The 11579-nt window shown below is 44.9% G+C and overlaps 1 protein-coding gene across 2 annotated transcripts in view; it reads left to right on the forward strand.

The window, feature by feature from the left end:
- The window catches only part of LOC129857340 (cyclin-dependent kinase 14), a 227456-nt gene that overhangs the window by 63032 nt on the left and 152845 nt on the right, over positions 1 to 11579 (forward strand). For both annotated transcript variants that reach the window (XM_055925489.1, XM_055925490.1), the window contains 2 exons: positions 8337 to 8431; positions 9357 to 9436. In XM_055925489.1, coding sequence (XP_055781464.1) covers positions 8337 to 8431; positions 9357 to 9436 — 175 coding nt within the window. The remainder of the gene's footprint in view (positions 1 to 8336; positions 8432 to 9356; positions 9437 to 11579) is intronic.

Here is an 11579-nt window from a genome sequence, read left to right on the forward strand (position 1 = left end):
TCAAAACCTACGTACGTCTACGAATGGGTGGTTTAAATTGTATCTAATTATATTCTCAGCATTACTTTATCAAATCTCTAGTAATCGATTATACACACATACAATTTATCATATTTTCAAATATTCACAGAATCCATATAAAACGTAAGAAATACTTAGGTACTCACACAGAACTTTAAGGATCCCCCACACAGGATTGGTCAGATGTTCACACAGAACTGGTCAGATGTTCACACAGAACATCAGAACATAATTAAAAGGTTACCCACACAGAGTCAACCTACCCCGCTCACACAGAACGCGCCCACAAATATTACCTAGTGATCCCATAACAAAGGGCATACCTGGCTAGCACATTTAAAATAATTGTTATTCACCACCTCTGAGGGTCACTTAGACAGTCACAAAGACACTTTCAGAATGAGGTTCTTCTTCCAATAGGGCTTCACCAAGTACCGTGTTTCACACAGAACACATAGTCACCCTGGGCCCTCACCCCCACAGACCGCACCAATCCCCACTGTGATCAATTCAGTGTCGGGACGGCTCTAAGTCGCCCGCAACCGACCAATAGCAGAGTATTCTTTGAGTCCGCAAACTTTCAGATTACTCTCCTCTGACTCTGCCCTGTTTACGCCTCCAAGGTGCCCTCTCTTTCAAAGGAATACACTCAGAGCCCACGTAACAGAGTGTTACTCGACTTCAAGTGTGTGTGGTTCGCTCACGACTTTCTTTAAAAAAAAAACTCCGTTCGAGATGTGGTATCCACTCGGCTCGCTGCCTCTCAGATCAAAGGTGGGTCCATCTGCTTCGTTCCCGAAGTGTGGTTTCCCTGAGATCCCAAGTTTTGAGGGTTCCCTTGTGCACGATTTACCTAGGTCGTCAGGAGCTGTCACCGAGTGAAGATTCACATCCCATCCCCGTCGCCAAATGTCGTGGTAATTTCCTGTATTACTAAATGAGGCGAGTTTACAAACCACAAACAAGTCAGAGTTATATTTTAAACTCCATCTTTAATTATATGAGCTTCACTATAGCCCTTTGACTCTTAGATCAATTCAGTGTCTATAAATGAATTCTCTGAGAGTGCTTACAAAATAATTCTTAGTATCTTTTATATCCAAGATACACCCCTCTCAACTCACATGACGAACCACAGATCTTAGGAACTTCACAAAGAGCCTTTTACTTGAAAGAGGAGTATCCCATAGCCAGATAGCATTAGCTATAAATTATCGTTCAGTTTGGTCTCTTAGACGAGGTTCTACTTCTCATTCTTGGTACTTCCTAGTACCAAAACATTACCTCATCCAATGGCATATATCAATTGTCAATTCTAGATACCCCATCTCAAATACACTCCCTCCTGGACAAGCTCACGGAGGGGAGTGAGCCTCTAGGTCATATACTATGAAAGATAAGTGCAACATCAGAGGGGTAATACAATGGTTGCAGACACTGCCATACTCCTCCCCCAATGGGAAAAGGAGGGAGTGACTGGAGTACAGACATGGTGGAGCCCTTCACATATTTTAGGAATAGTTACAGACATATTCAAATATGAAGACAATGTTCAAACCTGACTTCTCCCTTTCTGATATTCTGCATATTACCAGACATGTAAAAGACAAGCCTGACCTCTCCCCTCTCTGGACCCCAAGTGACTTTTCCCTAGAGGAGAAAGGAAAATGCAACTGCCAACAGTATAGTCCAAAAGAAGACATTCCAATGACAAGTATAAAGTAAATAAAACATCTTATTTATCTATGTTACCTAACTAATTCTGATTCAGCTACGACAGTACGTTTGATTGTAAATTGTTTATTTTGTGATAACTCACTGTTGTTTACAGGTAGTGCAGTCCTAGGCCTTTCTTCAGAAAACATTTTCGTTTAAATAGTTAATGGATACATATTATTTTGTGTATTTTCCAGGAGCTTTCTCGATTGTCTTGTTAAAAGAGATCAGGGTAAACATTTCCAGTTTTTGCCATATTGGCTTAAATGGGGTTCCGTTTTTTTGCTTCTCTCTAGAAATGCAACTGTTAATATTAAATAAATACTAATAACTAAATTTTTTTATGTTGCCATTTGTCATTATTGTGTACTTTTACTTGTATTGCTGTGTTTTGCTCAAGCACACATTGTGTTAGTGTGGGGTGCAATACATTACCTTGTATGCGGTACAAATCACATCATTGTGGGCGCACCTCCTCTAAGAGTGTGAATTAGGCTGTTTGAGAAGGTTTGAATCGTAAGCAACCTGCATACACATTGTTGAAAGTACAATTGACCAACATAGCTACTGTAGTAGGTCAAAGTGGTGTGCTGGAAAACCTTGGTAGAGCATGGGTGAAGTAGGTATTGTGGTGCTGGTGAATTTCAGACCAATGCCTACTTCTCACTTAAAACATAGTTGTTTTGTTTTTAAATGTATACAATACACTGTGTAGTCTATACGTACAATACAGTAACTGATATACAGCACACAATGCTATAGCAATAACATCAGACAGTAATGGGAGAAACATAATCGAAACTCAGATTGTATTCTGTATTTGCAAGTGTTTTGTTTTGGCATTTAAAACTAGATTTAGATGGATGTGAGGCTGCATCCGGGTGGGTGTCACCGGAATCATCCGGTTTTCAGGGGGAAAGCAGAGAAGAGGCGAAGCCTCAAAACGGATGCTTCAGTTTTCATCTGACCTCCCTCAGGCGTTTCTGTTATGCCTCCTACGTTAGGTTAAGATTGATGATCTGAAAATGAGAAAACAAGCTAACCAGAATGTCATTTCCATTTGGTGGCTAATTGAATGTTGTTACCAGAAGACCTGTATTGCTTAATCATGTAGATTCGACATGTTTCAAATCGTGTCCTCAATGTATTTTCATTTAGCTCAATTGCACACACAATAAGATGTAATAACTATTATATTATTCTTGACTGATTGTCTGTCGGCATTTCTGTAATTTGTTTGTAATTTTTCAGTATGATTTGTTTGTGTCACGCCCTGACCATAGAGAGCCCTCGGTTCTCTATGGTGTTTAGGTCAGAGCGTGACTAGGGGGGTGTTCTAGTCATTGATTTTCTATGTGGCTGGGTTGTATGGTTCCCAATTAGAGGCATCTGGTAATCGTTGCCTCTAATTGGGGATCATATTTAGGAAGCCCTTTCTTCCACCTGCTTTGTGGGATATTGTTTTGTTGAGTGCTGATGTGCGCTCTGTTACTTCACGGTCGTTGTTTATTGTTTTGTTTAAGTTTCACTAATAAAAGATGTGGAACTCAAATCATGCTGCGCCTTGGTCCGTCTATCCTAACAACCGTGAAGAATATCCCACCAACGCAGGACCAAGCAACGTGTTATGGAGGTTAAGGAGTTTTGGACATGGGAGGAAATCATGTCCGGATGTGAGACCCTTCCTTGGAAGGAGAAACCATGGAAGGTGGAAGGACAGCGACGACGCCGGGGGCCATGGCCACAGAAACCCCAAGATTTTTTTGGGGGGGGGGCACGAGGGGTGGTCGGCGGAGCAGCGGAAAGTGGAAGAGCGTGTCACCAGTCCGGTGCCACCTGTGCTGGCTCCACGCACCAGGCCTCCTGTGCGCCTCCCCAGTCCAGCTCCAAGGCCGGAGCCTTCCTCGGCGCCGGTGCCCAGTCCAGGCACGGTGTCCAGTCCCGCTCCAGGGCAGGAGCCTTCTTCTGCGCCGGTGCCCAGTCCAGGCACGGTGTCCAGTCCCGCTCCATGGCAGGAGCCTCCCACTGCGCCGGTGTCCAGTCCAGGCACGGTGTCCAGTCCCGCTCCATGGCAGGAGCCTCCCACTGCGCCGGTGTCCAGTCCAGGCACGGTGTCCAGTCCCGCTCCATGGCAGGAGCCTCCCACTGCGCCGGTGTCCAGTCCAGGCACGGTGTCCAGTCCCGCTCCATGGCAGGAGCCTCCCACTGCGCCGGTGTCCAGTCCAGGCACGGTGTCCAGTCCCGCTCCATGGCAGGAGCCTCCCACTGCGCCGGTGTCCAGTCCAGGCACGGTGTCCAGTCTCGCTCCAAGGCCGGAGCCTTCCTCTGTGCCGGTGCCCAGTCCAGGCACGGTGTCCAGTCCCGCTCCATGGCAGGAGCCTCCCACTGCGCCGGTGTCCATTCCAGGCACGGTGTCCAGTCCCGCTCCAGGGCAGGAGCCTTCTTCTGCGCCGGTGCCCAGTCCAGGCACGGCGTCCAGTCCTGCTCCATGGCCAGATCCGTGGTCGGGGCGGGGGCTACGACTCGCACCGGAGCTGCCACCGACACTAGTCATCCCCCCTACCCTCCCCATTTGGTTTCAGGTTTTGCGGCCGGGGTCCGCACCGTTGGGGGGGGGGGGGGGGGGGGGGGGGGGGGTACACTGTCACGCCCTGACCATAGAGAGCCCTCGGTTCTCTATGGTGTTTAGGTCAGAGCGTGACTAGGAGGGTGTTCTAGTCATTGATTTTCTATGTGGCTGAGTTGTATGGTTCCCAATTAGAGGCAGCTGGTATTCGTTGCCTCTAATTGGGGATCATATTTAGGAAGCCCTTTCTTCCACCTGCTTTGTGGGATATTGTTTTGTTGAGTGTTGATGTGCGCTCTGTTACTTCACGGTCGTTGTTTGTTTATTGTTTTGTTTAAGTTTCACTAATAAAAGATGTGGAACTCGAATCACGCTGCGCCTTGGTCCGTCTATCCTAACAACCGTGACAGTTTGGGTCACAACACATCTAACAATGTAAATTGATGTAAGTGTAATGTAAGTGTAATGGTCCTATTGCTTAGGCTACTGGAGCCATCAGCCATCTTTCCCTGCCTACTTCTCTTATTTTTTTAGCATTTCATGCTGAACCACTTATATTCCAATGATGTTCTAGTATTTCCAATAGTACATTGGTGCACAGCTCAGAGCTACAGTTCTCACGGACCACAGTCCTGCTGTTAGGTTTCAGCCCTCTCTCCCTGACATGTAATCAACCAGTTAATGCTACTGACTGGCCAGAGGGTCCACACACCTGGCTCAACAGATTGTAATGAATGTCTAATTAAAAGCCAAGGACAAACACCTGGTGTACGCTGCCCCTGCTGCCCCCCTGCTGCCCTTGAGGACCAGAGCTCTGCAATCTTGTTGTAGAACTTTAAATGGTTAATGTCAAATAACTTCAGTAGGGTCTTTAGCTCACAGTACTGTACCGGCATGGGGTAGGCAGGAAGAGACCTTAGGTATGTACCATCCACAGAGAGAGGACAGAGAGAAGACAGAGACAAAGGCTAGAAACAGACAGAAAATAAAAGGTTGAAAGAGAGAACCCCAGAAGGCATCCATTTGGTTGAACATTCATGGACATGCAAAATGCATGAGATGTACAGTACAAGGGGCACTTAGCCTGGAGGAGGAGACGGAAAGAGAGGGAGAGAGAGAGAAATTTAATTGAGAGAGAGCGAGAGGGAGAGAGAGGCAAAGCTGAACTGTAGCCCCATAGGACCCCCACCTTACCCCGAGACATCCAATTCCTTGTTAACTGGTGGGGAAATTAAGTGGGGGTATCCGGCCAGGTAGTAGGCTCTCAGCCAATCAGGCTAGTGATATGTCTCACCCTTAACCCTGACCTCCATTTCTCTAATAATCAACCTGTGTGCTGCTAAACCATCAGGCCAACAATCCACTGGAGAGCCGCTTCACACATTGACTGGTCCTGAGTGTGTGTTTGTGTTTGCTCACCAGGCTGTGTTTGTTGGAGGTATGTTTGGTGATATATCTGGTCCTGGGTCAGGACCTACTCCCTTTACTATATAACAGACACTAGCTGAGTGTGTTTCTGTTGCAGCAGATTCTGTGTTGCAGCAGATTCCGTGTTGCAGCAGATTCCGTGTTGCAGCAGATTCCATGTTGCAGCAGATTCTATGTTGCAGCATATCCCGTTGTTGGCCCATTTGAGTCCTACCAGACCCCACAGGGGCCTTTAACAGCCCTGCATTTGACCTGTAATAGGTTAAGATGTGTGAGCTGCCTGCAGCCAGTCCAGCTGGGTTTCACTCACTTCCTGTCGTCTCCCAGGAGAATTTCTTTGTTTATAAAACCCTCAGAATTGCTGCATGGACTTAGTGGGGCAGCAGGAGATGACTAGATAGCAACCAGAGGGAAGAAGACACTGCTAAAAGCTGTGAGTGCATGTTTGCGTGTGTGTGCTTATGTGCTTTTTGCATGCGTGTGTGTGTATGTGCACATACATGCGTGTGTGTTTGTGTGAGCGTGTGTGCCCAGATACAGTGATGATGGGAGAACTGAGTTATTCCCCAGGGATTGTCTGGAATGTGTTGGAGCTTTCCCTGAGCTCTCGTCTGGTCCACTCGCTCTTTAAATGATAAAACAGAGACATTACAGCAGCCAGACGTTAACCTCTAGAAGCCCATGTATTTAAAGTATGACAACAGTAAGAGATAGCAGATATATTTTATGTCTTTCTGCCACCAGGGTTGAAATTCAACATCACTGAAAGGAAAGACAGGTCCTTAACAGGTTACATTGCTGTCAGTCATTGTTCTTTTCAGTTATTCTAAAAGAAAACAATGGAATGTAAGAGAAAGTCTTGATGACATGCGGATGCAAGCACAGATGCACGCACGCACTCACGCACGCACACACGCACGCACGCACGCACGCACGCACGCACACACACACACACACACACACACACACACACACACACACACACACACACAGTTTCCTCCAGAGAAGAGTTGCTGATGGAGGTTAAGACTTTCTAGTTGAGTTCCTTTTGGGCCTGATTGTCTGAGATAGAGAGAGATTTTGGAGGAAGCTGAACTGTCAGCTGCAGTGTGTTATGGGTAATGGGTTTTTATCACTCCATTTCCGTGAAGAGTTCAAGACGAATGCATGCGAGTGTTAATTCTCTCTCTCTCTCTCTTCCTCTCTCTCTTTCTCTCTGTTTTTCTCTCTCTCTCTGTCTGTCTGCCTCTCTCTCTCTCTCTCTCTCTGTGTCTCTCTCTGTGTCTCTCTCTCTTTCTTTCTTTCTTTCTTTCTTTCTGTCTTTCTTTCTTTCTTTCTTTCTTTCTTTCTTTCTTTACTGTCCCCATCTGTAAATCATTGATAAGTGGGTCTGTAACATTAGTAAGAGTGGAACAAATCGAACAGGCCGTACCATGACACACTATTATGAAAACGATCCAGTAGCTTGTTGTGTCCTCTGTCCTGTTACCCTGGCCAGGTGTGTTGGCACACTGTGTTATTAAACCCAATTGATATGAGAGTTTATCAAAATTGGATTTGTTTTCGAATTCTTTTGTGGGTCTGTGTAATCACAGGGAAATATGTGTCTCTAATATGGTCATACATTTGGCAGAAGGTTAGGAAGTGCAGCTCAGTTTCCACCTCATTTTGTGGGCAGTGTGCACATAGCCTGTCTTTTCTTGAAAGCCAGGTCTGCCTTCGGCGGCCTTAATTCATCTGACTGGTGTCACCTCTGTCACCGTCCCATGATCCTCCATGATCCATCATGATCCCCACGGAGCGCTTAGAGAGAAACATGACACGGTCAGGATTTGTTCCACCTCTATAGGACCTACCTGCTGTTTTCCAATGATAGAACGGGTACTATCTTCATTCAAACATTGATAGGACCCATCATATTTTCATTCAACAGTTGATTGTCAATACCATGCAGCCAAAACTCGTTTAATTCTGTACTGTTATCTTACCAATGAACTCCAGAAATATGAAAATTTGTTAGAGAAGTGTGGAATTGGGGTCTGAAGTGGCTTAATAGCAATATACTCTTGAGATCTTCTGAGATTCACAAAGCACATACTACTATTTTTTTTTCTTTCAATCGTGTTCGGTCCTGCTAGCTGCAGCAGTATTTCCTCCAGACCTTTATTACAGAGTCTCTGTGTGTGAAATCCTACACAACCCATTTCCTGGATGACTGGAAGATTTCCATCATCCAGAGTAGAAACCAGTGAAACAGACCGTGCCATTTTTCTACAGGCTGTGTGCCAGCAGGTTCACAAGTGTCTGGTTTTACAGAGTGGATCTGGTGTTGTTGTCTTTAGGCCTCTTGACCCAAACCACAACATCTACGATACCATGTCCCTCCTTGTGAAATAGCACGTATAGTAGTTTCTTAGGGTTAACATTATTGTTGGGTAACAATGCTGTTACATCAACCAAGCTCCAAGTGCTGTGGCTCTTCCATCATCTACACAGATATAGATTGCCCCTATGGCTGCTCTCTCACGTAATACAGCCAAACTGAGCCCTCTCTACCATAATTGGTGTCTCTTTTCCTGAATTATATTCTCTCTCTCTGTTTCAGCCCACAAGCCCCAAGTTCGGAAAGGCTGATTCCTATGAGAAGCTTGAGAAACTGGGAGAAGGCTCGTACGCTACAGTATACAAAGGGAAAAGCAAGTGAGTGCCAAAACAATAATGATGTAATGGTCCAATGCAGCTGTTATTATCTCAATATCAAATATTGATTATTTTCAATTAAAATAGTTTTAAATAGTTTTTTGTCTGGGTGGGAAAGGGAAACATTTGGAACTCTCTTTCTTATTGGTTTACACATTTACAGTCTGATGACGTCACCAGGCAGGCCAAAACTCCCTCCCACCAAAACAGACTGAAATTTCAGGTGGTCTTTTCAAACAGCTCTTACACTAAAAGGGTATTATAATAATTTTCCAACCTTAAAGTATGGAAATATATATAAAACACAGGAAAATCACATTTTTGACTGCACTGCATTTTCCGCATTTCCTACATAACTGTATATGACCAATTGATATGCACATAACTGCTTGTAATCATGAAGCAGTAAAGTGGTTAAGGATCATAACAATTACTGTCCATATTCCATATTCATTGATTTTCCATATTACACAAATAAAAATCTGCACTCCCCAACCATGAAATACTATTTGTGTTATTAAATCATTTTGCAATGGAATTATTTAACGATTGTTTAAGAGTTATTGTTTTGTTATTTTTCTTTTTTCCTGTTCGTGCATAGCGGTAAAATTCCCCATGTTCTGGTAATTAAAATGTAGCAAATGAAAATGTCATTGCCGTAAATGGATTGAAATGTATTGAGGCAATTTCTCACTGTAATGAAGTTACTTTGTATGTGTTTTTCTTCACTACAATGGATTTGATTGGTGAGGTTCATTTTATTTAATCTTCTGGTCTTCTACTAAGTCTCACCTCAGTGCTCCTAAATTGCATTTCATTGACTTACAGAAATCTACCATTCTCTCCACTGCCTGCCTCATTATTGAGTAATTTTTTCATGGGATGAAGTGTAACGTGTTGGGGTGCCTTATCTTCTTGTTGCCAGGGTGAACGGCAAGCTAGTAGCCCTGAAAGTGATTCGTCTGCAGGAGGAGGAGGGGACACCGTTCACCGCCATCAGAGAAGGTTGGTCTCTGTCACGCCTAGAAGGGTTACATTAAGATTAGGCTCCTGTAAAGTTTAAATACTGTAGAGTTCACTTTAATTGGACTTTAAGAGTTTGAAGATAAGGTTAAGTGTTGTTATTCTAGGTACTTGGGTTAAGTGGACTTCTGTTTATGTAATGGTGACTGTTAGTTCAGAGGGTTGTCAGAGCGAGGGGAGCTAACGTCTCTAACAAAAAATGTCTCATCTAGAAAAGCCAAATCTGAAGCCTTTACCAGCACAGCCAAATTATAAAACTGCCTCTGGTGTTAGTTAGATAAGGATCTGACTGAGTTTCAGCCTCATGAAAACCAAAAACCCATCCCATGGGCCATGTCTACCTTATTCGTCTGCATAGCGTTCTGTCATGGCACTGGGCTAAATCACTTCAGAGGGATGTTCTTGGCGCTGGGATGCTTTCTCCTGGTCCCTGGCCGTGTGTCACAGCAGGTCAAGTTGTGTGAAGGCCGGCTAGCAGTCTTTGGTGTTCTGGCTAACTGGGGCTGAGTGGCTAGAAGGCTTGGAGGTTCCTGAATGTAAGGGTGGGTGTGAGAAATATGTGGCAGACTCACCTCCACAGGCAGAGCCGGGCCTGGCTGGGCTGGAGCCTTGCTTCATTTAGATGAGAAAAGGATTCTGGCTGTTTGATCTGTGGGATCCTGGGCTGATGAACTGAGTTGAGAGCCATGCACCAGCCCCTCTTCACATCGCCTCATCCCCGCCCCGGCCTCCCTCCCTCCCTTCCTCCCCATCCTTCTCTCCCCCGGTGAGCGGATCAGAAAAGCACTTTGAAATTTAACTAATTCAGCGATTACTGGGCCGAGATGCTCCCAGAGTGGAAACGTGGACAGAATTACAGTGTGGTGTTGAAAGCAATACCTACACCCCTGAGAGAGGACCCAGGTGTGTGTTTGTGTATGAGTGTGTGAGTGCTTGCGTGCTTGTATACGTGTGCGCATCCGTGCATGTATCTAGGCATATGTGTGTGTGTGCATGGGCACACACAATAACATTACCAACACAGTCAGTCTCTGTGTGTCAGGAGGGAGGGAGGGAGGGAGTGCCTGGTGCATAGACTGTATAGATCTTTACCTAAATTGGTGCAGCAGCCTTTGAGGTAGCTCGTGTTTATACCACTAGGACAGATATGCTTGAGACGAGCATTGTCTTTGATCTTTAGGGGTTTCGGTGCTTTAAGTGTTAATGCACAATGGCTCTGTGCTGTGTGCTCTGCTCTGCAGATCAGGACGCATAGGTTCTCTCTCTCCCTGTGCCCTTGAAACAGAATTGCTGTTTGCTAAATTAATCACATTCGCAACAGTCTGAAAATCCCATTTAGGCTTCTCATAATAAAAACACACTTAATATGCCGCTCCCGCTCTTTGTTCCAAATGAAACCGTTCCCTGTGTTGTTTAGCTCTTAACGAGATAAGATTTCTGACAACTGTTTGTTTGGCCCAGCCGTGGTGATTGTGTCTCCTCAGTAATGGGTGGAGGGAGAGGTGGAGTCGTAGTGCCTCAGATCACATCTTTCAAACACATGAAAAGGCGTTGTGTGAAGTGTTCTCTCCCTCCGTAGCCGCCAGTTGAAACAGCGCAGCACGGCTCCTCCAGCGAGGGTTTAGAGCGACGCTGACTATTACCACTAATTGCTCTGTTCACGCCCGGCCCGCAAGCTGACACAATAGACACAGAGCTTTGCCTCCCAAATAATGGAAGTGATGGTCCCTCCCCAAGGCTTTGGCTTGCTCTCTCTTTACTCTCTCTCTCTCTCTCTTTACTCTCTCTCTCTCTCTCTCAAAGTTTCTACTCTCAAAAAGTTGGTGGCAAACTGAAACCAGTTATATAACTATTTCACCATAACTGCATTGACTTCAGTGCGATCGATGATTGCCATAGATGTAGTTGAAGTGTCTCTGGTAGTAATTATTATATCATTTTATTTTCTGTTCCATTTCATTCCATTCCATTCTATTATTTTCTAATCCTTTCTGTTCTATTCTATTCTAAATCGTACTACTGACTATTACTATTACCATCCGCTATATTCTATTAGGCTGTATACTATTAGGCTATATTCTATTCTATTATATTAGGCTGTATACTATTAGGCTATATTCTATTA

The sequence above is a fragment of the Salvelinus fontinalis genome, chromosome 6 (assembly GCF_029448725.1).
Source record: "Salvelinus fontinalis isolate EN_2023a chromosome 6, ASM2944872v1, whole genome shotgun sequence".
NCBI lineage: Eukaryota > Metazoa > Chordata > Actinopteri > Salmoniformes > Salmonidae > Salvelinus > Salvelinus fontinalis.